Source organism: Macaca nemestrina, chromosome 1 (genome assembly GCF_043159975.1).
Source record: "Macaca nemestrina isolate mMacNem1 chromosome 1, mMacNem.hap1, whole genome shotgun sequence".
In the NCBI taxonomy this organism is placed as follows: domain Eukaryota; kingdom Metazoa; phylum Chordata; class Mammalia; order Primates; family Cercopithecidae; genus Macaca; species Macaca nemestrina.
In genome coordinates, this window is record NC_092125.1 from 65,768,517 (window position 1) to 65,795,055 (window position 26,539).

The 26,539-nt window shown below is 39.2% G+C and overlaps 1 protein-coding gene across 4 annotated transcripts in view; it reads left to right on the plus strand.

The window, feature by feature from the left end:
- LOC105484964 (complement C3b/C4b receptor 1 (Knops blood group)) overlaps positions 1-26,539 on the plus strand; it is a 235,838-nt gene that overhangs the window by 103,700 nt on the left and 105,599 nt on the right. For 2 of the 4 annotated variants that reach the window (XM_071079563.1, XM_071079562.1), the window contains exons 32-39: positions 947-1,032; positions 3,087-3,314; positions 4,581-4,757; positions 6,732-6,917; positions 8,810-8,833; positions 9,840-9,915; positions 17,263-17,367; positions 19,677-19,759. In XM_071079563.1, coding sequence (XP_070935664.1) covers positions 947-1,032; positions 3,087-3,314; positions 4,581-4,757; positions 6,732-6,917; positions 8,810-8,833; positions 9,840-9,915; positions 17,263-17,367; positions 19,677-19,719 — 925 coding nt within the window. In that variant the 3' untranslated portion in view covers positions 19,720-19,759. The remainder of the gene's footprint in view (positions 1-946; positions 1,033-3,086; positions 3,315-4,580; positions 4,758-6,731; positions 6,918-8,809; positions 8,834-9,839; positions 9,916-17,262; positions 17,368-19,676; positions 19,760-26,539) is intronic. The other 2 variants (XM_071079569.1, XM_071079566.1) reach the window with 1 other exon arrangement.

The following is a 26,539-nucleotide window of genomic DNA, read 5'->3' on the forward strand; positions in this document are numbered from 1 at the left end:
GGAAGAGAGGTTTTCAAGCCAGTCCATGGATTTACCTGGAACTTGTAGCGAGGCTTTAAACTGTCTTCAACTTGAAGGTCGGGTTTCATCGGGATCCGCCCCATCTGCCTAGGATTTGTCTGCCTCCTGCTTCTATCAGTTTCAAGTGGTATTATTAGTTGTTTATGTGTATCCATTACTCTTGGTGGTGTGCACTATGAGTCTGGAGGGATAACTAGATTGGGCAAGTAAGCAGTTATTTTTAATGATTTCCAAGGAATCTTTGGCATTTACAAAGTGCACCATCCAATAATGATGTCTAATTTCAGAATGATTTCAGATTTCAGAAGGGAAGCAGGACTCAATAATCAGTTGGGCATTTCGGGGCAGCAAAGACTCTTACCCCCCTCTTCTTTATTTCTTAGAGCACGTGGTTCAGCATGCTTCTGTGAGCCTCCTCTGGCCCGTTACAATTGTAGTGGCAAGAAGAACAGTGCCCACATTCTCTTTCTAGATGTTCCTGGCTTTGCTTACCAAATCGAGAGTTGTTCTGCCTCATGACCCACTAATGAGAATAAGTGGGATGTCAGAGAGCCATCAATGAAAGATGACACCTGAAGGTTATAGCTCTTGTGCCCATGGAGAAGTCTGGTTCTGTGTTCATGCCTTCTGTAGGTGATGCTGGGCTATGAAGTTTATATGGCAATTATGCACATCAGCTCCAATTGCTTTGCCAGTCACAGGGTACCATGGTTCTTTAGAGTAAATTGGCCTTTGGGTTTCTGCCAGCTACTGAAGAATTCAGATCCCCAGTGAACTAAGAGTTTTAGCTGGGCCTGAACCTAAGAACCAAATGATAGTCAAGGAGGAAAATAGTAGTGAGGAAGCTGAGCATCTGTTAGTGAAGAAATCAAGGGAGAGATGGGAATTGCTCATACATTTGCTACCACTTTTTTTTTTTCTTTAGGTTCCGATTAAAAGGCAGGTCTGCTAGTCATTGTGTCTTGGCTGGAATGAAAGCCCTTTGGAATAGCAGTGTTCCAGTGTGTGAACGTGAGTAGAAAGAACTATGTGGTTTGGATAACGCTCCTTATTTTTGTTTTCCAGTGTGTTTTTCCTCATGGAATCACCTGTTGTCTGGATCTTTACTTAACTAAATTATGGATTAAAAATACTTCTTTGTTGGAAGAATTTCAAGAAGGGTCTTGTAGGTCTTCTCTGACATGCGTTTTTGTTACTAATCTGTAAATCACTTAGTTTAATGACAGTGTTTAACTTTGTGGGGAATGTGAGCAAGAAACTAGATGACATAAAGGTGCAGCACGTTTTAGTTAGTCATTTATTTTTAGTTTTCTTATCAAGCAGGAATCTTTCTTAAATGTTTATGTTTTCTTTTTTCTTTTTTGAGACACAGTCACCCAGGACAGAGTGGAATGGTGCAATCACAGCTCACTGCAGCCTCAATCTCCTGGGCTCGCACCTCAGCCTCCTAGTAGTTGGGACTACAGGTGCATGCCACCACATCTGGCTAATTTTTGTATTTTTTGCAGAGATAGAATCTCGCCATATTGCCCCAGCTGGTCTCAAACTCCTGGGCTCAAGATATGCTCCTACCTTGGCCTCCAAAAGTGTTAGGATTACAAGTGTGAGCAATCATGCCCAGCCAAATTTTTATGTTCTTTTATCCCCTCACATATCATAAACAATTCAGTCAGCTTCTTATTTGACCTGCAGCATTTAATGACATAGGGCTTCCCGTGTGCCAGGACTTTCCATGAGTAGAAAAAGCAACGAATAGCGAGTGAATAGTGAAGACACCTCCCTACTTTCCTGGGGTGTATTTTCTTGAAGCAGACTGTGAACAAGGAAATAAATAAGTAAACAAAATTCTAAAAATTATAGTACATAAAATGGCAGTTTAAATAGGCATGTTATAGAGAAAATAAAACAGAGTTACATGATAAATTAGTATGGTGGAAGGAGCTGGGATGATGAATCAGTGTCTGAAATGATGATTAGTGCCCTAAGTTTCCAAACCATCCGCTTAAATAAAATATGCTGAAGTTCAGAAAAAATTCAGAAACTCTTAGATAAAAGTACATGTTTGACATACCAAGGCATTACTGATTGATTCTATTCTGTCTACTAAAGCAAGGCAAGAATTTTTTAAACCTTTTTTTCCTGATTATTGGAAAATGTTTATTTTAATTTGTATTGTGTTAAAATAACTTATAGAAATCAATTCAGATACCTTATGGTGAGTATTATGGTGAAGAACATTTAATACCTGAGGAAACTCAAGTATTCAACAAACTCAACCTTACAGAGACACATAAAGCTGAAAATAAATATATAAATAAACTTAGGAAAACACAAACAGGTAAAATTCAAGCATGAGAAGTCAATCATTGTTTGATGTACTAAGTCTTTTTTATACACATAATTCTGATAAACTTGGGCATCTCTTCCTAAATTCATATCAAATTAGAAGCATCAAGTGCTTTTAGGGAAGGAACTGTTCTAAGCAGACTAAAAGGAGGAAGAAATGATGGTTAATAAATTAGAAGAAAGAAAAAAGGGCTCTTTGGCACCATTTAATCTGAGTCAAAAGAGCCTTACTGGTGTCTGATGACGCCACTGGAAATTTGGTGTTGGTCCTGATGATAATGGTCTTGAATCACCAAGAAACATTTACATTGCTAAAGATGATAGTTCATGATTATTAAAGTTCATAGATTTCCTTGGAACTTATGGTCTCTGATGACCAAAACTTTGTCTGTCTTGAACCTCATTGTCAACCCAGGCATCTTACTATGCCTGAGTTAAAGTGGGCAACCAAATGGGTCCTTTTTAAAAAATTAAAACAATTACTTTTCAAATTCATAATGAACATAGGTACCCGGGTGGCCCAGGGACACTTTGGGCTTTTGCAATAAACTGTAATTTAGGCCTCACTTCAGTTAGTTGCCTCTCAACAAAAGCCTTACAGATTTAAATTCCGTCCGCCTTAGTTATATTCTTTCTAAACGCACAGTCACAGGTCACTATTATTTCAGTCATCTTAAGTGAAACTCTAATAGAACTTAAAGCTCTTGTTTTCTTTCTAGAAATCTTTTGCCCAAATCCTCCAGCTATCCTTAATGGGAGACACATAGGACCTCCCCTTGGAGATATTCCCTATGGAAAAGAAGTATCTTACACATGCGACCCCCACCCAGACAGAGGGATGACCTTCAACCTCATTGGGGAGAGCACCATCCGCTGCACAAGTGACCTTCAAGGGAATGGGGTTTGGAGCAGCCCCGCCCCTCGCTGTGAACTTTCTGTTCCTGCTGGTTAGTACCTGCTTCCACATATCCTAAATGGGTTCAGAATATCGAGGTGAGAACCTCCATATTTCTATACTGGCAGTCATTTTTGCTTGTGAAAATGGCTTTGCTATGAATGTCAGAGACAGAACTACCTCCCAAGTGAATGACAAATGGGTTCTAGTAGGCACACTGTGTCTCAGTTGTTGGTATTCTGATGGTCCTTCCTATGGGGTGAGGAGTGTGGGATGGTAAGGAGAGAAGTGGGTGGACAGTGAAGAGAATTGGTGAGGTCCAAATTTTGTAGAGAATATTTTCAAAGTACTGAAAACAAATGCTAAAGAAAATACTCTTTTATTCTACGTCTACTACTATGAGTTGTCTTTATCCTGGATAGATGGATGTGCTGCACAAAAAGTATACGATGACGACATAATTTACTTCAGAACTGATAGTGCTATAAAAGTAATTTAAGAAACTCAGATGTAGGGATTTATACTTTTTATGTTGTTTCCAAGGGTTTGTTCAAGCCACTGACTATGTTTATTTGGTCCTTCACCTCAATATTAATAAAGGGAACTCAGGAGGCCCTGGAGAAGCAGAGTTTAAAATTGTACTCTTAGCCTAATGGGTGCAACAAACCAACATGGCACATGTATACCTATGTATCAAACCTGCACATTGTGCACATGTACCCTAGAACTTAAAGTGTATATATATATATATATACACACACACACACACACATATATATATATAAAGAGAGATTGTACTCTCTTTAAATATATACATATATAAAGAGAGTGTGGTATTATATATATACATATATATATACACATATATATATATATATATATATATATATAGAGAGAGAGAGAGAGAGAGATTGTACTTTTAGCCTCCATAGCTCATTCCTTTGATATATTCGTCTGGCTTTAAATGACAGTACCTGATAACTGTAGGTACATGTGTGGCTATGACTGCCCATACCAGCTCCATCTTCCAGTAAGGACAGAACAGCACTGAATTGCTAGCTTGTCGATCCCTGTGGTACTTCCCCATCTGACCCAGTTTGAAGTTAGAGACTGTAAAGGATAGTGTTTAAATGTCAAGAAGTCTAGGTTTAGAGAACCTGTCTTTCACTGATCAAATAGGAGTGAGTGGCTTATGACCTGGCTGGCTCAGGTCTTCATGAACCTCTAATAGCCAGAGATATTGGATATGTTCATGTGTTCATATGCCTATGTTTAACTGAGTGTCTTTTCTTGTGTTTGTGTGGGAACTTGTTCTTAGCCTGCCCACATCCACCCAAGATCCAGAACGGGCATTACATTGGAGGACACGTATCTCTATATCTTCCTGGGATGACAATCAGCTACATTTGTGACCCCGGCTACCTGTTAGTGGGAAAGGGCATCATTTTCTGTACAGACCAGGGAATCTGGAGCCAATTGGATCATTATTGCAAAGGTGACTTATTTCTTGGTATTTCTTATTCTTGCTGGGTTGTATGGAACATTGATACATGAGGCTTATAAGGCTGAGAGACCACTGAAATGAGCATAATGAAAGGGATAATATTTTGTCCTCTTGGCAGCTGCTTTCTTTTCATTTACATAAAATTTATTTCATCTTACTAACTGTCCTCTTTGCATAGTCGATAGCAGTGCTTCTCCATCCAGAGCATTAACACAATCAGCTGGGAACCTTGTTAAAAAGTTTCCCAAACTCCATTCCATGGCCTCTGATTCTGTTTTGAAGTGGGGTCAAAAGTCTGTTTTTAACAAACTCATCAGAATGCTCTGATGCAGGAAGACCACAGTCCACATTACAAGAAATACCACTTTGCCTTCTTGTTTCTATCAAGGAAAAAAAATATTGTAGGCTAATTTTGAGAATATTACAACTGAAAAGAAGTCTGTGCTTGAAGATGAAGGACGTGCTGATGGCTGGGCAGAAAAAGAAAGTAAAGCTAAGGATGAGTTAAACAAAATAAAGTAGCCTGTGTGCAGTGGCTCACGCCTGTAATCCCAGCACTTTGGGAGGCTGAGGCGGGAGGATCATGAGGTCAAGAGATCGAGACCATCCTGGCCAACATGGTGAAACCCCATTTCTACTAAAAATACAAAAATTAGCTGTGTGTGGTGGCACATGCCTATAGTCCCAGTTACTCAGGAGGCTGAGGCAGGAGAATCACTTGAACCCAGAGGTGGAGGTTGTAGTGAGCTGAGATCGTGCCACTGTACTCCAGCCTGGCAACAGAACAAGACTCCATCTCAAAAAAAAAAAAAAAATGAAATAAAGTAAATTAATCAGAAGGATGTATTTTAAATTTAGGCCTGGCACAGTGGCTCAGGCCTGTAATCCCAGCACTTTGGGAAACCAAGGCAGGCAGACCAAGGAAACCAAGGCAGACCACCTCAGGTCAGGAGTTTCAGACCAGCCTAGCCAACATGGTGAAACCCCGTCTCTACCAAAAATGCAAAAATTAATCAGGCATGGTGGCACATGCCTGTCATCCCACGTACTCGGGAGGCTGAAGCAGGATAATTGCTTGAACCCAGGAGGTGGAGGTTGCTGTGAGCCCAGATTGCACCACTGCGTTCCTGCCTGGGTGACAGAGTGAGACTCAAAAAAAAAAAAAAAAAAAAGAAAGAAAGAAAAAAAGAAAGAAAGATGAATTTTAAATTCAGAATCATGATTTACTAACTTCTTTGTTCTATGTGCAGAAATGGGCCAAAAGTATGCATTTAATAAAGAGCAGAGTGCCAGTATTTGTTGTGAAGCCTGAGAGAATTAACATGGTACTCTTGTTTCCTTACAGCATGACCCAAGTGGCTCCAGGGCTAGATCACTGTTAGCCTAATTCCTAATCTTTCCACAGCTTTCCAGTTGCAGAGCTGTTAATCAAAAGTGAATGCAGAGTACATTCCATGTTCTATTACTTTACATTAAGAAATGGGAGTCAAAACATGTTAAATTATAAGGCTTTTGGAGGAGGAAGATTAGTAACATGTTTAAAAACATGCTTTTTCTTAGCTAAGGGCAAAATAGGTTTTGCAGTCATAGATCTGTCTATTCTGCAGTTAAAACCAACAATCGGCCGGGCGCGGTGGCTCACGTCTGTAATCCCAGCACTTTGGGAGGCTGAGGCAGGCGGATCACGAGGTCAGGAGATCGAGACCATCCTGGCTAACACAGTGAAACCCTGTATCTACTAAAAATACAAAAAATTAGCCAGGCATGGTGGTGGGCGTCTGTGCTTCCAGCTACTCAGGAGGCTGAGGCAGGAGAATGGCGTGAACCCGGGAGGCAGAGCTTGCAGTGAGCCGAGATCGTGCCACTACACTCCAGCCTGGGTGAGAGCAAGACTCCATCTCAAAAAAAAAAAAAAAAACCAACAACAATAAAATATCAATTTCCTTTTGATTTATCTAATTTCAGAGGTAAATTGTAGCTTCCCACAGTTTATGAATGGAATCTCAAAGGAGTTAGAAATGAAAAAAGTGTATCACTATGGAGATTATGTGACTTTGGAGTGTGAAGATGGGTATGCGCTGGAAGGCAGTCCCTGGAGCCAGTGCCAGGCGGATGACAGATGGGACCCTCCTCTGGCCATATGTACCTCTCGTAAGTGCAAGTACAAGGAATGTGGGACCTTCCCGTTCATGGTTATTGCTCATTCATTCATCCATATTGGCATCAAGTGTGGTGTGATGTTTATGGCATATGCTACCAGCTATGGAGTACAATATGAGCGTCCACCTCTTCCAAAAATCCCAAAATGAAAGTAAGGCCAGACTTTCTCTTCTCACACCTCTCACTCCAGCTCTGCACCTTTTTTGTCTATGTCACGTGGTTGCATGAGCCACACAGTAATGATTTATTTACAGCCTACAAGCCTTAAAAGAAATGTTTTCAGCATGAGTTAGGGAGCACCTTCCAAGCTGCAGAGAGCAGCCGGCCTGTCTCCCTCACCACTGTAGGCTACAGGATTTTAAGCTAGCACAGCTAGCACACATCATGTATCATTGAACTGTGTAGAAGAGTGGCCCTCTGCTGGCAACTGAAAGGTACTGCAAGATAGAAAATTCTACCCACGTCGTGGAGCAGATGAGCAAAATTAATAATGAACAGCCTTTCTTAATCCAAGTTAGTGTTACACTTTCCCCTCTCCCCATCTCTTATGACTCTTCTAATACATGGTTCTACACCAAGATTGTTCAAGATCCAGTTTTACAAATAATCCTGTAAATATGCTAATATGACTCAGGATAATATTTCTAAATTATCAGCTTGACACCCCCTTAATATCAAATTATATTCACTTTTTTGGCAAAAATCTCACTGGACAACTTACTAAATGGCTTTAGAGTATTCTGAAGATCTGGCTGGGACTGACAGAAAACTCAGATAGTTGGGGAACCAACTGTATCAAATATTAGAACAAAATATAAAGCAACAATACAAAAGTCACTTTGCACCAGCACAAGAAGAGACATACACATAGTGGAATGAAATTGATATTAATAAAATAAAGGGCCGGGTATGGTGGCTCATGTCTGCAATCCCAGCACTTTGGGAGGCCAAGGCGGATGGATCACCTGAGGTCAGGAGTTCAAGACCAGCCTGGCCAACATGGTGAAACCCCATCTCTACTAAAAAATAAAAAAATTAGCCGGTCATGGTGGCAGATGCCTGTAATCCCAGCTACTCAGGAGGCTGAGTCAGGAGAATCGCTTGAACACAGTAGGTGGAGGTTACAGTGAGCTGAGATTGCTCCACTGCACTCTGATCTAGGCAACAAGAGCAAAACATTCTTTAAAAATTGTCCATTAAATTAACAATAAAAAGGTTGTTAGGTGAACACCCAATGAAAAGCAAGGATGTGATGAAACTGATATTGTTGTGCGTTGAAGGTACTATTGTAAATTTGCAAAAACTCTTACGAAAAACAATTATGCAATGTATGTGAAAAATAATACAACTATTCCTGCCAGTTAGCCTTCCTAGAAATCTAATCTAAGGAAAAATATAAAATATTAAAATATTTTATTAAGCATTTTATTAAGGGTCTCATGAGACAGAAACCTAGAAACAACTTAAATGCAGAATAGAAGCCATTGAATGCACTATGATGCATCTACTAGATTATATTAGTTAGCCTTTGTTGTAACTTATATTTCTAGTGTATAATTAGGTGAAAACACACACACGAGAAAATGTGCCAGAACAGAATGTATCAAAACATTTTTTGGGTACTAGGATTGAAGTGATTTTTTCTTTAGCTCTGTATTATAAATTTTCTTCTGTAATTGTATTAATATTAATTTTTAAAAGTCTTCTCTGAGTGCAGAAGGTAAAATGAGAGTATGTGAATGAAACCAATGGCTTTTTGCATTAGAAAAAATATTAGACTGAGTCCTGGAGAAAAATTAGAATGACTTGTCACTGGCTGAGAGGTCCTGCTCAATCACATTGCATGCTAGAGTGACTTTTTGTGACTTTTGTCTTCCTTTTAGGTACACGTGATGCTCTAATAGTTGGTAAGTTTCATGAAAGGTTTGCTGAGGAATTCTGGCATCTTTAACAGTAAGTACCTACCTATAATAAATGAAATGCAAAAAGAGAGATCAAAATATCTTGAGTTGTAAAGAGATCAAAATATCTTGAGTTGTAAGTTGAACTAGAAAGAAAATAATGATAAGTTAGGCCACGAGATGGTGAAACTGGCATTGTCATACGCATACTAAACAACCTTCATCAAAGGCTCTTTACTGTCTTTGAACCATTACAAATGAATAATCATTCATCAGTGTCAAAAATTCTTTATTTGAATGTGCTGGGAGAATGCAACTTCCTTCAGTTGTAACCTGAAGTATGCTTCCAGATGGTGATCCTGCTCATTTGCACAAATAGAAAGCCACAAGACCAGTCTTCTGAGCCCATATCTTTGGTCTGCCTAAACAAGAATCATTTTGTAATAGAGTCTGCTTCCAACAGAATACTGTGGCATATTATTCCTACAACTCTTTTTATACATCTGGACACTGAGACACAGAGAGTTTATGTAATTTGCCGAAGACCACAGAATGGGGTAGCCTGGGTCTACCTACCTGTGGAGACTGTGCATTTTAACAGTCAATAAATGGACAAAGGACCTACATATATAATTCAACAAGAGAGAAAATTCCAGTATTGTCACAATGAAATGCCTCTGTGTTAAGCCTTAGGCAAGACACACGGGCAGGGCCATGGAGAGCTGGTGGCCAGCTGCCCCATCGCAGTTCTCACTTACTTTTGGAAAAGCTGATGTTGGACTAAAGGTTACAAAACAGCTCAGATCACACCTTAACTATAATAACCCTGTGGGAGTAAGACTAATACTATAGAAACCCAGAGTAAAGCAGAATGTATAGTTACATCTAAAAAAAAAAAAAAAAAAAAAAAAAAAAGCATTGGCAATCTGTAGTGGGACTGGATACTAAGACAGAATTTAAAACCTATGAGTTATATTTTCCATGCATGTAATTACCTTGTTTTACTGCCTAGGCACTTTATCTGGTATGATCTTCATTATTTTATTCATCATTTTCCTCTCTTGGATAATTCTAAAGTACAGAAAAGGGTAAGTATAGCCATATTATCCCAAGAAATGTAAACTGTACTTACCCCTGCTTGGAAGTCAAAAGAAAGTAAAAGACAAACAAACCCATTGCTACATAAACAGATGTGGTAATTCTTATAAAGAAGATCCTTGACACACAGTATAGACAAAGAGGTATTCGCACTAAAGGAAGTATATAGGATACTAAGAACAATTAAAAAAAAAATAAACCACACTTGGGCCAGGTGTGGTGGCTCATGCCTGTAATTTCAGCACTTTGGGAGGCCAAGGTGGGCAGATCACTAGAGGCCAGGAGTTCGAGACCAGCTTGGGCAACATGGCAAAACCCTACACTAAACACAAAAAAATTACCTGGGAGAAGTGGGACATATCCCTGTAATCCCAGCTACTCAGGAGATTGAAGCACAAGAATTGCTTGAACCCGGGAGGCAGAGGTTGTAACGAGCCAAGACTGTGCCGTTGCATTCCAGCCTGGGTAACAGAGTGAGACTACATCTCAAAACACACACACACACACAGAGACACACACACACAGCATTTTAAGAAGGAATTGAGTTTTACAGAAAGAGAAAGTAGGCAGATGGAGTTTTTAAAAAGTTGTTCATGAGGCTATGATATCCTAGTTTTGCTAAGACATTGCAGACACCTCCCTCTAAGCCCAGGTCCTATCATAGCACTAGAAGTTAGATTGGGTCACTTATGGCACACATATCATATGGCACACATATCATATGGCACACATAGCCTGCCAGTGGGGAAGAATTGAGACTTTCCATTGAGTATTTCAATATATAAACAAATATTTTGTAAACACCATTAACTTTTTTTTTTTTAAAGACAGAGTCTTGCTCTGTCACCCAGGCTGGAGTGCAATAGCATGATCTTGCCTGACTGCAACCTCCACCAACCAGATTCAAGCGATTCTCATGCCTCAGCCTCCTGAGTAGCTGAGACTACAGGCATATGCCACTACACCAGGCTAATTTTTGTAGTTTTAGTAGAGAAAGGGTTTTGCCATCTTGGCCAGGCTGGTCTCGAACTCCTGACCTCAAGTGATCCACCTGCCTCAGCCTCCCAAAGTGCTGGGATTACAGGTGTGAGCTACTGGACCCAGCCATCATTAATTTTTTAAACTTGAAAGAAAAAAAAAACTTGCAAAGACTAAGATCTGAATAAAGAAACATCTTTGACAGGGAAAAGAACCTACACAGCTTTTGAACTGGTTGATTAAATTATAACAACATCAGTGAAGCCAGAATCAATAATATCAATGTTATATAGTTGATGAGCAAATTGTATACCCATAGAAAAACTGAATTTGTAACTTTTAAGTGAACAGTTTTCTATAGCAAATATTCTAAACAAATGCAGTTCCCTACAACAAGCTTTACAGAAATCGAAGTTTTGATATTTCACAAAGCTGCCAATATACTTTTTAAAAAGTAGTTTGTCATAGTAGATCTTGCTGTCAACAACCTGGTCAGGAACTCAATTTTGTGGGAAAATACTGAATGAGTAGAGATTTAAATTTAAATTTTTATCCTTTCTGACTAATGTTCTCTATATTTTACGGCTTGACATATATTCTTTGCTCTTCTCCATTACAAAAAGGAAAAGTAAGTAGCTGGGCACTTTATCTTAACAAAGAACTTGTGTCAATACATTTTTCCTCTTAAAGTTTCTCATTAAGTACCATATATTAGTGAGTTAATTTTTTTAAAAAAATTACTAAATCTGAATTAAAGAAGTTGGGGCTTCTAATTTCCTGTATCTATACCAGTCTCTGGTTGAAACCACACAGGGTAAATGATTATCTCTTCCTCTTGAAAATATTCAAGATACTTCAATATCTTGAAGATATTTTACTATCTCCACCCTTCTAACTATGTCATTCTTCATTCCTTATGGCCCATTCCTTGTTAATCAACTAAAGGGTCAGATTCCCAAGCCTAACTACTGATTTGTTTCACCCACATATTTTAAGATCATTTCCTCATATTAATCATCTTCAGGCATAAACATGACTCAATAACCATTTCATAAAATTATTTCTTTTGAAATGATTATCTTGTATAGCCTAAGCAACCTCAGAGCATATACCATTTCTTCACGTTTTCCATCTCGTAAAACCTGCCTCCTATTTTTTCCATATTCTTTTAAAGTGTAATGTCCATGGCACAACCATTCTCTCTGACCAGTGGCTACCAGAAATGTGGCAGAAAGAAAAATCATGATCCTTGTTAGACTTAAAGGTCAGGGAGGTAAACCTCCTAAACATCTATGTAACCCACACTAAAACCTATTATATATGTGCAATCCAGGAAAACTTTTAAACATTTTCTAAACTTTTACTTTCGGCCTGTTTCACTTCTTGGGACTGTAACTGCCTGAAGGGTTCTTCCTGTCTGTCATACAGACAAAACCAGTTCCCTGAGATCATGGTATATTGCAGTAAAGAAAGTTGAATTAACACAAGGCCAGTCATGTGGAAGAACTGGAGTTATCACTCAACTCAGTCTCCCCAAGAACACAGGGGCTATGGTTTTTATAGATCGTTTGGTAGGAAGGGAGCTAGGGAATGGGTACTGCTGATTAGTTGGGGATGGGGGTGTGGGAAATGGTCCTCATGTGCTGTATCCACCTCTGGTTGGGGGCCACAGGACCAGCTGAGTCATGAGTCACAGGTCCAGGTAGAGTCAGTCAGTTGCCAAATGCAAAAACCTGAAAAACATCTCAGAAGACCAATCTTACATTCTATAATAGTGATGTTATCTAACAATTAGGGAAGTCACAAATCTCTGAGCAGTAATGGATTATAAAAACCATGCCTATATTTTAGCAGAGTTCAGGTTCCTCTCATAATCCTAAACTCTTGGCCTTTCATTAGCTTTCAGGTCCTGAGCAAGGAGGGAGCTAGTCTTAGGAAGAGACTGTTATTATCATTGCTCCAAAGTTAAATTATAAACTAAATTCCTTTCATGGTTAGCTTGGCCTACACCCAGGAATGAGCAAAGCCAGCCCACCTGTAAGGCTAGAAGCAAGATGAAGTCAGCCGTGTTAGATTTCTTTCACGCTCATAATCTTTGCAAAGGTGGTTTCAGGATAGTGAGTGCATTTCTCTAACAAAACACCATTGATTTTCTTGTTAGCTAAAATTGGGAAAAAGAAGTAATAAACTTAAATAATCAGAAGGCAGAGGTCCCTTCTCTTGGAAGGAGTTGGGCTGATTAATCATGCAGTCATACTTCCTTGAGTGGGTGTGGCCAATAGCTAAGTCGTTGTGGCTACGTGAGGAGGGCTGATTATTCCTTATCTGGAGCTCAAGCTTTCCTCACAGAAACACAAGGGCATAAAGGTCCTCATGGCAAAGAAGAAGGAAACCATGTGGGAAATGCATAATATGAGTGGAGAGTATTGTAGTGGTCCTCAAGTCAGAAGAGCTGTTTATCCTGGAGCTGAAAAAGACTGACAGAGATAGAATAGTGTAGAATAGAACAAGATGACCTGCTTTACGGGAGAGCCACTATCACACCACACCTGGAGAGATTCAGGTTGACGTCTATCTTAAACACTGGAGACAATTCAGAAGCTGCATGAGCAGTCTAAAGACTTAGCAAGAAACTAAAATGAGACTGGGCGTGGTGGCTCAGGCCTGTAATCCCTGCACTTTGGGAGGCTGAGGCGGGTGGATCACCTGAGGTCAGGAGTTTGAGATCAGCCTGGCCAAGATGGCAAAACCCTGTCTGTACTAAAAATACAAAAATTAGCCTGATGTAGTGGTACATGCCTGTAGTCTCAGCTACTCAGGAGGCTGAGGCAGGAGAATCGCTTGAACCCAGGTGCTGGAGGTTGCAGTGAGCTAAGATCGTGCCACTGTACCCCAGCCTGGGCAACAAAGGCAAAACTCCATCTGAGAAAAAAAAAAAAGAAAAACAAAAAAAAAAAAAACAAGAAAAGAAACTAAAATGAGACAGAAATAGAAGGAATACACACACAGAAATGATCTCACCTTCTTTAAAATGCTCCTCAAGGAGGCCTACTTTAACTATCCTAGTAAAGATGACATGATCCCACCCCCACATTCCCAATCTCTCTTATCTTGCTTTATTTTTTTATAGATGTATCCTCTTTTATTATAGTTAATTAAATAATTACATCCCATGTTTATTCTCTCTCTCCCTCAATGAAGTCGAGAATTTTTGTCCTATCTTCGCCAATGGATACATAACAAATCTAAACTGTCCCTGGAACAAAAAGAGTCTCAATAAATATTTATCAAATGAATGAGTGAGCTAAACACCACTAAAAGTGTTACCACGAGGGGAAATTTCTGCCCTAATTCTCTACCAAGTTAAATGGTGCATCTTTAACTTGTCCTAAACTTACTCCAGGTTTCAAGGCTGCCCCTTGTTCTAATATACCAACTGTCTCAGTCTGTTGGTATATATAGTTGGACAGCTATACCAAAAACTTCTATAGACTGGGTGGATTCAATAAGCATTTAAGCTGAGTGCAGTGGTACCCACCTATAGTCCCAGCTACTTGGGAGGCTGAGGCAGGAGTGCTGCTTGAGCCCACTTGCCATTGAGCAATATGGCAAGACCCTGTTCCTAAAAATCATTATTTCATTTCTAAAAACCAAGCATTTATTTTTCATAGTTCTGGTAGATAGAGAGTCCAAGATCAAGGCAACTGCACATTCAGTGTCTGGTGAGGCTCGCTTTCTAGTTAAAAGACTTCAATCCTCACATCAGGGAAAAGGAGTGAAGGAGCTCTCCTGGTCTCTTTTCTAAAGGCACTAGTCCCATTCACAAGGGCTCTGCTCTCAGGATCTAATTACTTCTCAAAGGTCCTACCTTTGAGATCCTGTAGTAATTAGATCCTATAAATTTTCAGCATATAAATTTGGAAGGATACATTCAGTCCATTGTACCAACACTGAATTTAGTAAGCACATCTGCTTAAACGATATCACTACTTGTTGATTTCGTGTGCCTTCTCAATCCTCAGCTTTCTCTGATTAAGAATACCTGATTACTCTGCCCATTTCCTCTGCGCCCTCCACCTTGGCCTTTCCACTCTCTATTACCACTATTTCTTGACTTCTTGGTCTCCACTATACTCCTCACCATCCCTGCTCCCTGGACTGTGAGGCCCTGTGAGCAGGGACCACCTATATCCACCCAAAACAATTTTTTCAATGATTTTTTAATCTCTACTTGTACAGCAGTCAAGATTAATAAGAGTAGCAACGGTTAATGTATTTACAAAAACAGTTAACATGTTTATTTATAGATTTATTTACCATTTAGTATCTTCTTTGGTCCTCAAAACAACTCTGTGAGGTACGTAGGCCCAATCGTATTGTTATCCCAAAGCATAAACACTTTAGGTTCAAAGAAATTCAGTGGCTTGTTTAAAAGCAGTAGGAAGTTGTTAGGAATTAGGCCTTTAGTCTGGATTATTTAATTCGAAATCTTTGTGCTAGTGTTTTGACAACGTTAGTTTCCATTTCTGAATCTGACTCTATATTACTGAGATTCAGTATCCAGAACTGTATATAGTACAAACCTAAAGTATTTTCCTTTTTTCTTTCAATATTCTTTTTCTCCCTATATTTTACTGAATTTGTTTTAGCTACTCTGGTATATTGAACCAGTATCTTTCTAGAGAGCAGTATGCAATCTCTCCTTTTTGTTACTCTATATTCTGAGTTATTTGGCTATGAAACATTAAGGTATTTCTTTAAGGGCGTCTTTCCGTATTGAGATTTCCTGGCCTTTCACATAGACTTGGCAAGTTCTTCCGGTGATTTAATCTTACTGCCTTGATATTTCACTAGTTAAAAATATGCTGCCTGCACATATTGATATTTCATTGTGTATTTACAACAATAATTTGTGATAATGTCAAATAAGATAGGTCATGCATTGATCACTGAGGAATCATACTGGGTAGACTTCTTCATTCAGAGCCCATTATTGCCTCTTGTTACTGCCTCGTACCCACTCCCATTTCTACACAAAACAGCCTTGTCCGCAGTCAAAATTTCAAAGTTCCCATTGTTATGATGCTTAGAGTGATAAACTACTTAAGGCCATCCTCTGTTAAGGCTCCCTGAATTTTCCTCTATTCACATTAACCACCAGTAACTAATCAGATAACTCTTCATTCAACATATACTCACCAAGATCATATTCTCCAAAACCCCACGTGCCACTCATCACCCAAGACCACTTTCAGAACATTACTCATCTTGCCACTTAATCACCACTCGTTGGAAGGTCACACCACCTGGCTACATACCCCTCCACTCTTCCTCACCCGTGGATCTCAAGTGTGCCTTCCCTATCCTATGAAAACTCTGTCCCCTGAAGCAGTCTGCCTCTTTTTCTCAAATGACGCTGTCATTCTAATTTCCATAAGAGGGTAAAGAGTAACTGAGTGATGAGGAAATAGTAGTATGTGTTGAAGTGAGTTAACTCTTCAAGCTTCCATTCTTAAATCCCTAATACCAATGCATACATAACATTTCCAGGTACTGGTACTGTTTCATCATTTCACTGATAAAAGATGAAGTGTTTATTAACCCCCAAAGAGGCGGGGTACCATACCAAGTGAGAACGAGGGATTTGCAACTGCTAAGGCCTGTGTTCAGTCACTTACGCTCTATGAGACCCTGAGCAAGATACTTATCCTCAGTAAATTTCATTGTCCTTGCCTGTGAAATGGAGATAATAATAGTTCCTACCTTATTTAACATAGTGCCTCACTTATGATGCATGTCAGAAAATGTTAGCTATTATTTACACATGATCGTTATTACTGATATTCAAAAGTGAGTAAATATTACTTTTTACTGTCAGTTCTTAAATACCTTCATGACAGCTACTGTTGCTCCCCTAACTGTGGGTATTGCTTGTACAGAAAACAGAACATATATCTTCACTATAGGAGAAAAAGGAAGCCTCGGGTAACATTGCAGTGCAAAGTCATTCATGTTGTGCAGCTTAAGTGTCAAAATCTTGATGTAAAACCCTATTTACTAATCAAAATTATGTCAGAAATAGTGAAATGCGTTAAGGCATGGACATCTGCCTATAAACAATTTAGAGTATTCTGACATAAAATATAGGATGATTTTAGTATTATTTTCTAATCTAAGTTTTTGCTTAGTATTAAAAGATGAGATTTGGTTATGATTTTCCTTTCAGACATCTTGCGAAGACATCAGGAACTTAAGGCAAATGATACCTTAAATTTCCAAATGCAAATTACTAATTTCTTTCAAAACAGATACTTAAACGATTAAGACAGTTTTTCTATTTTTTTTACTCTGCCAATTAGCAATAATGCACATGAAAAACCTAAAGAAGTGGCTATCCATATACATTCTCCAGGAGGCAGCAGCGTCCATCCCCAAACTCTGCAAACAAATGAAGAAAATAGCAGGTACCTATATACATACTGAATTCAAAATGTTTTCAACAACTCAAATATCAAAAATGGAAACAAGACTTGAACATGATATTGTACTAGGAAGGTTATTGATACCAAAGAAGTTAGAAAGTACTTCAGGAGCTGGAAACTTCTTTATTTTTTTATAGGATGATTATTGTCATTTCCACTGATTTGGGGTGATCACTCTAAGTCAGTGCAGTGACAGTCACTACTCTTTCAAAGCATTCCTGTAATTTCCTGGATTTATGCTATGAAACTTTGAGAAGTAGTATGCTTTTCTTTTTCTTGTGGAACCCAAGCATTTGCTGCTTGTTTGTACCTCCAAGTCTTCCAGCTTCCCTTAAATGCACAGAGTCACTTTAATGTCCTCTGGAGACTTTCACTTTACCTCCCCAGCCTCCAACCCCCTTGATTTCTGACTTCCACTGAATTCTCTACTTCATTTGGCCTCTTTGACTGCCCCTTCTTTGGTCCTCACTCCCTTGGGCTTATTAAATGCCTAACCTTTCATTCTACCTATTCAAAGCAGGCTTACTGCAAGCTGTTGTGTAGTACATATTGCTGAAGATTTGGGGTGAAAAGAGAAATTATACCATAATCGAAAGTGGTATACATCAATATTAGAAATCACTGAACTAAAAAATAACTAGCACACCAGGGACCTGAAAACTACCACCTGTGAGCCAAATCCAGCTGGCCACTTATTTTTGTAAATAAAGTTTTACTGGGGCACAGCCACATGCATTCGTTTGTCTACTGTCTCTGGCTCCCTTTTATACTACAACAGCAGAGCTGAGTAGTTGCCACAGAGACCCCAAAAGCCAAAAGTATTTACTATCTGGCCCTTTAGTGGAAGACTTTGCTAACCCCTGAACTATATCATACTATGAGAAATTTCTCACTGGCTAGTTCCCCTTTTAACCTGGGCTTTCCATCCTCTTCCCAGGCCTCTCCCTCTCAGTGGATGCTCCCCTCTTTTGTTCAAATCTTTACTGCATTCTCGAGGTATGCAGTAAATACAGGCATTTAGACTCTCGGGCTTCTTGCAAATACAAAACTCCGTTTTTCTTTAACATCCAGAGCCAAATAAATGGCTATGCCCAAGAATCCTAAAATGTCCTACCCATAGGTGTTCGGGGCATTTTCAGGAACAAGATCATCATATGCCCTAGAACAGAATTAGGCCAGTCCTGTAGAAAGCAGAAGCAAAAGCACCACAGTCATTACTAAATTTCCTTTCTTTATGTCCCACCTCTTTCTCATATACATGCGCATTAATCTAAACCTGGCACGTTATACCTACACACATCAGAAATCCTAAATTCAACAGGGGACAGTGGAAGGGGCCACAAGAAAAGGAAAGGAAGTGGAAAAAGGTATTTTATAGTTAACCAATATAAGTAGAAGCAATTCAAACTTTTCTAAACAAAAAATTACAGATTATGTCCTATTTTCTCCTATAATAGAAATGAATTTGCAATGCCCTATTTATTATCTGTCTTCCTAGTCGCTTTGCTTCTAGCTTACCTGTCATTACTGTTTATGAAAACAAATAAAATATGCAATGCTTTTTTGAAATTCAGGATTGGTATTTTACTTTTTGAAGCTTTAACATCTGTCCTGATTCTTCTCAGATGGGCATTTGTATACACTGGGGGATACATGGTTAATGCTAATGTACCAATGGGATATAAAAATCATAAGATGAAAATGGCGTGGTTTCCTAGAGAATATATTTTTCTAGTGTTACTCCAATTGTTCAAATAAAAATTGTATTATTTCAACTTTAACACAAACACATTTATAAGGGAGCAAAAGACAAATAAATAATGCAGGAAGTTTAAGATAAAATAAGATAGAAAATATTGTGTTTTCAGGGATGCTTTAACCTATATCTCCAAAGTTCTTGGGTGAGGCATTCATTTTCCTTTACTCTCAGAGTGCTGTGGGGGAAAAGTCAGGCAGAACTGATTCAGAGCCAGCTGCGTGGCCACCCATTTACAAACAGACAAAATAACAGCAGACTGTGAGAACAACAACCATTTTTACAAGAGTCCATTTTAAAAATATTCCACAATGATAAATTGTTTGATTTAGCCTCATTCCTGTCAGATTACCTGCCTAAAACACTTTTCCACCTTTCTTTCTATCTAAATTCCCTGAACCCAGCTCAGAATTCAATCAACCAAGATGCTCTCCCAAATAACTCTAGTCCAAAATGGTGTCTCTCTTTGAAACTCACGTTTCCTGACTACACCGTTTAAAAAATAAATCACCTTATTTTGTTTTTCGGTTCCAAGATGGCTGAATAGAAACAGCTCCCGTCTACAGCTCCCAGTGTGAGTGACGTAGAAGACGGGTGATTTCTGCATTTCCAACTGAGGTACCGGGTTCATCTCACGGGGCCTTGTCGGACAGTGGGTGCAGGACAGTGGGTGCAGCCCATCAAGCATGAGCCGAAGCAGTGCGAGGCATCGTCTCACCCGGGAAGCACAAGGGGTCAGGGAATTCCCTTTCCTAGCCAAGGGAAGCTGTGACAGATTGCACCCGGAAAATTGGGTCACTCCCACCCGAATACTGTGCTTCTCCAATGATCTTAGCAAACGGCACACCAGGAGATTATATCCCGTGCCTGGCTCGGAGGGTCCTACGCCCACGGAGTCTTGCTCATTGTTAGAACAGCAGTCTGAGATCAAACTGCAAGGTGGTAGCAAGGCTGGGGGAGGGGCACCCACCATTGCTGAGGCTTGAGTAGGTAAACAAAGTGCCTGGAAGCTCGAACTGGGTGGAGCCCACTGCAGCTAAAGGAGGCCTACCTGCCTGTGTAGACTCCACCTCTGGGGACAGGGCATAACCAAACAAAAGGCAGGAGAAACCTCTGCAGATTTAAATGTCCCTGTCTGACAGCTTTGAAGAGAGTAGTGGCTCTCCCAGCATGGAGTTTGAGATCTGAGAACGGACAGACTGCCTCCTCAAGTGGGTCCCTGACCCCCGAGTAGCCTAACTGGGAGGCAACCCTAAGTAGGGGCAGACTGACACCTCCCACAGGTGGGTACCCCTCTGAGATGAAGCTTCCAGAGGAATGATAGGGCAGCAGCATTTGCTGTTCAGCAATATTTGCTGTTCTGCAGCCTCCGCTGCTGATACCCAGGCAAACAGAGTCTGGAGTGGACCTCCAGCAAACTCCAACAGACTTGCAGCTGAGGGTCCTGACTGTTAGAAGGAAAACTAATAAACAGAAAGGACAACCACACCAAAACTCCATCAGTACGTCACCATCATCGAACACCAAAGGTACATAAAACCAGAAAGATGGGGAAAAACAGAGCAGAAAAGCTGAAAATTCTAAAAATCAGAGCACCTCTCCCCCTCCAAAGGAACACAACTCCTCACCAGCAATGGAACAAAGGTGGATGGAGAATGACTTTGACAAGTTGAGAGAAGAAGGCTTCAGACAATCAAACTTCTCAGAGCTAAAGGAGGAAGTTCGAACCCATCACAAAGAAACTAAAAACCTTGAAAAAAGATTAGACAAATGGCTAACTAGAATAACCAGTATAGAGAAGTCCTTAAATGACCTGATGGAGCTGAAAACCATGGCATGAGAACTACGTGACAAATGCACAAGCTTCAGTAGCTGATTTGATCAACTGGAAGAAAGGGTATCAGTGAGTGACAATCAAATGAATGAAATGAAATGAGAAGAGAAGTTTAGAGAAAAAAGAGTAAAGAGAAATGAACAAAGCCTCCAAGAAATATGGGACTATGTGAAAAGAACAAATCTCATCTGATTGGTGTACCTGAAAGTGACTGGCAGAATGGAACCAAGTTGGAAAACACTCTGCAGGGTATTACCCAGGAGAACTTCCCCAACCTAGCAAGGTAGGCCAACATTGAAATTCAGGAAATACAGAGAATGCCACAAAGATACTCCTCTAGAAGAGAAACTCCAAGATACATAATTGGTAGATTCACCGAAGTTGAAATAAAGGAAAAAATGTTAAGGGCAGTCAGAGAGAAAGGTCAGGTTACCCACAAAAGGAAGCCCATCAGACTAACAGCAGATCTCTCGGCAGAAACTCTACAAGCCAGAAGAGAGTGAGGGCCAATATTCAACATTCTTAAAGAAAAGAATTTTCGACCCAGAATTTCATATCCAGCCAAACTAAGCTTCACAAGTGAAGGAGAAATAAAATCCTTTACAGACAAGCAAATGCTGAGAGATTTTGTCACCACCAGGCCTGCCCTACAAGAGCTCCTGAAGGCAGCACTAAACATAGAAAGGAACAACCGGTACCAGGCACTGCAAAAACATGCCAAATTGTAAAGACCTTTGATGCTAGGAAGAAACTGCATCAACTAACGAGCAAAATAACCAGCTGATATCATAATGACAGGATCAAATTCACAGATAACAGTATTAACCATAAATGTAAATGTGCTAAATGCCCCAATTAAAAGACACAGACTGGCAAATTGGATAAAGAGTCAAGACCCATCGGTGTGCTGTATTCAGGAGACCCATCTCATGTGCAGAGACATACATAGGCTCAAAATAAAGGGATGGAGGAAGATCTACCAGGCAAATGGAAAACAAAAAAAGGCAGGGGTTGCAATTCTAGTATCTGATAAAACAGACTTTAAACCATCAAAGATCAAAAGAGACAAAGAAGGCTATTACATAATGGTAAAGGGATCAATTCAACAGGAAGAGCTAACTATCCTAAATATATATGCACCCAATACAGGAGCACCCAGATTCATAAAGCAAGTCCTTAGAGACCTACAAAGAGACTTAGACCCCCAAACAATAATAATGGCAGACTTTAACACCCCACTGTCAGCTTTAGACAGATCAACAAGACAGATAGTTAACAAAGATATCCAGGAATTGAACTCAGTTCTGCACCAAGTGGATCTAATAGACTTCTACAGAATTCTCCACCCCAAATCAACAGATTATACATTCTTCTCAGCACCACATCACACTAATTCCAAAGTTGACCACATAGTTGGAAGTAAAGCACTCCTCAGCAAATGTAAAAAACAGAAATTATAACAAACTGTCTCTCAGACCGCAGTGCAATCAAACTAGAACTCAGGATTAAGAAACTCACTCAAAACTGCTCAACTACATGGAAACTGAATAACCTGCTCCTGAATGACTACTGGGTACACAACGAAATGAAGGCAGAAATAAAGATATTCTTTGAAACCAATGAGAACAAAGACACAACATGCCAGAATCTCTGGGACACATTTAAAGCAGTGTGTAGAGGGAAATTTATAGCACTAAATGCCCACAAGGGAAAGCAGGAAAGGTCTAAAATCAACACTGTAATATCACAATTAAAAGAACAAGAGAAGCAAGAGCAAATACGTTTAAAAGCTAGCAGATGGCAAGAAATAACTAAAATCAGAGCAGAACTGAAGGAGATAAAGACACAAAAACCCTTCAAAAAATCAATGAATCCAGGAGCTGGTTTTTTGAAAAGATCAACAAAATTGATAGACCGCTAGCAAGACTAATAAAGAAGAAAAGAGAGAAGAATCAAACAGACGCAATAAAAAATGATAAAGGGGATATCACCACTGACCGAATACAAACTACCATCAGAGAATACTATAAACACTTCTAGGCAAATAAACTAGAAAATCTAGAAGAAATGGATAAATTTCTGGACACATACACCCTCCCAAGACTAAACCAGAAGAAGTTGAATCCCTGAATAGACCAATAGCAGGCTCTGAAATTGAGGCAATAATTAATAGCCTACCAACCAAAAAAAGTCAGGACCAGACAGATTCACAGTCGAATGCTACCAGAGGTACAAGGAGGAGCTGGTACTATTCCTTCTGAAATTGTTCCAATCTAGAGAAAAAGAGGGAATACTCCCTAACTCATTTTGAGGCCAGCATCATGCTGATACCAAAGCCTGGCAGAGACACACCAAGAAAAGAGAATTTTAGACCAATGTCCCTGATGATCATCAATGCAAAAATCCTTAATAAAATACTTGCAAACCAAATCCAGCAGCACATCAAAAAGCTCATCCACCATGATCAAGTGGGCTTCATCCCTGGGATGCAAGGCTGGTTCAACATACGCAAATCAATAAACATAATCCAGCATATAAACAGAACCAAAGACAAAAACCACATGATTATTTCAATAGATGCAGAAAAGGCCTTTGACAAAATTCAACAGCCCTTCATGCTAAAAACTCTAAATAAATTAGGTGTTGATGGGACGAATCTTAAAATAATAAGAGCTATTTATGACAAACCCACAGCCAGTATCATACTGAATGGGCAAAAACTGGAAGCATTCCCTTTGAAAACTGGCACAAGACAGGGATGCCCTCTCTCATCACTCCTATTCAACATAGTGTTGGAAGTTCTGTCCAGGGCAATCAGGCAGGAGAAAGAAACAAAGGGTATTCAATTAGGAAAAGAGGAAGTCAAATTGTCCCTGTTTGCAGATGACATGATTGTATATTTAGAAAACCCCATTGTCTCAGCCCAAAATCTCCTTAAGCTGATAAGCAACTTCAGCAAAGTCTCAGGATACAAAATCAAAGTGCAAAAATCACAAGCATTCTTATACAACAATAACAGACAAACAGAGATCCAAATCATGAGTGAACTCCCATTCACAATTGCTTCAAAGAGAATAAAATACCTAGAAATCCAACTTACAAGGGATGTGAAGGACCTCTTCAAGGAGAACTACAAACCACTGCTCAACAAAATAAAAGAGGACACAAACAAATGGAAGAAAATTCCATGCTCATGGATAGGAAGAATCAATATCGTGAAAATGACCGTACTGCCCAAGGTAATTTATAGATTCATTGCCATCCCCATCAAGCTATCAATGACTTTCTTCACAGAACTGGAAAAAACTACTTGAAAGTTCATACAGAAGCAAAAAAGAGCCTGCACTGCCAAGTAAATCCTAAGCCAAAAGAACAAAAACTGGAGGCATCACACTACCTGACTTCAAACAATATTAAAAGGCTACAGTAACCAAAACAGCATGGTACTGGTACCAAAACAGAGATGTAGACCAATGGAACAGAACAGAGCCCTCAGAAATAGTACCACACATCTACAACCATCTGATCTTTGACAAACCTGACAAAAACAAGCAATGGGGAAAGGATTCCCCATTTAATAAATTGTGCTGTGAAAACTGGCTGGCCATATGTAGAAAGCTGAAACTGGATCCCTTCCTTACACCTTATACAAAAATTAATTCAGGATGGATTAAAGACTTAAATGTTAGACCTAAAACCATAAAAACCCTAGAAGAAAACTTAGGCAATACCATTCAGGACATAGGCATGGGCAAGAACTTCATGTCTAAAACACCAAAAGCAATGGCAACAAAAGCCAAAATTGACAAATAGGATCTAATTAAACTAAAGAGTTTCTGCACAGTGAAAGAAGCTACAATCAGAATGTACAGGCAACCTACAGAATGGGAGAAAAATTTTGCAATCTACTCAACTGATAAAGGGCCAATATCCAGAATCTACAAATAACTCAAACAAATTTATAAGGAAAAAAACAACCCATCAAAAAGTGAGCAAAGGATAAGAACAGATATTTCTCAAAAGAAGACATTTATGCAGCCAACAGACACATGAAAAAGTGCTCATCATCACTGGTCATCAGAGAAATGCAAATCAAAGTCACAATGAGAAACCATCTCACACCAGTTAGAATCGCTATCATTAAAAAGTCAGGAAACAACAGTTGCTGGAGAGGATGTGGAGAAATAGGAACACTTTTACACTGTTGGTGGGACTGTAAATTAGTTCAACCATTGTGGAAGATAGTGTGGCGATTCCTCAAGGATCTAGAACTAGAAATACCATTTGACCCAGCAATCCCATTACTGGGTATATACCCAAAGGATTATAAATCAGGCTGCTATAAAGACACATGCACACGAATGTTTATTGTGACACTATTCACAATAGCAAAGACTTGGAACCAACCCAAATGTCCATCAATGATAGACTGGATTAAGAAAGTGTGGCACATGTACACCATGGAATACTATGTAGCCGTAAAAAACGATGAGTTCATGTCCTTTGTAGGCACATGGATGAAGCTGGAAACCATCATTCTCAGCAAACTATCACAAGGACAAAAAAACCGAACACCGCATGTTCTCACTCATAGGTGGGGATTGAGCAATGAAAACACTTGGACACAGGAAGTGGAACATCACACACCGGCGTCTGTTGTGGGGTCGGGGCAGCAGCGAGGGATAGCATTAGGAGATATACCTAATGTAAATGAAGAGTTAATGGTTGCAGCACACCAACATGGCACATGTATACATATGTAACAAACCTGCGCATTGTGCACGTGTACCCTAAACTTAAAGTATTAAAAAATAAATAAATAAACTATTTTAACAGTAATATCTCTTCATTATTAAAAACAAGAAATAGGAGAAAATATTAAAAATGTAAAAATTACCTGCAATAATCTCTACCTAGTAGTATTCTTAAGCATCTTTGCATATTATTTTACATTTGCATATACACCTTGAGATTATATTGATTGCACAATATTGAATTCTGCTTTTTTTACAAACTGACAAACATTTCTCCCATCATTATAACAGTACATAACCTATAGTTATTGACATTTCATGTGTTGTCTTTTTGCCTGATAACTCTATTGCATTCATGTACTTGCTTCATCTACTATTCAAACCTTCTTAGCCACTTACAATGTGCCATACATTGTGCTTATGTGTTTTCTTTTCCATGCTAAATTAACTTCTGATGAATAGAGACAATTTTTTAAAGATCTCCCCAATCTCTGAGTATAGATAATCAAAGGAGAAATGTTCAGTAATCAACTGAGCTTATTAATCAATTGAGAAATGAAATTATGAAAATTTCATTTATCCTCAAGTTTTTGGAAATACTCTTACATCAAAGTACACCTCAAATTGTGTACACTGACTATTGATCACTTTTTGGTAGGTATAAAGTACTTAAAAATTTTGTTTCAACTTTCCCTTTTAAGGTTGGAATTTTGACCACAGTGTTCCACAGGAACAAAGTGAATCATCTGTAGCAAAATATGCTAGTCAAGAAGTGAGTTAGAATCTGTGCAAGCGTTAAGACCTTTTGCA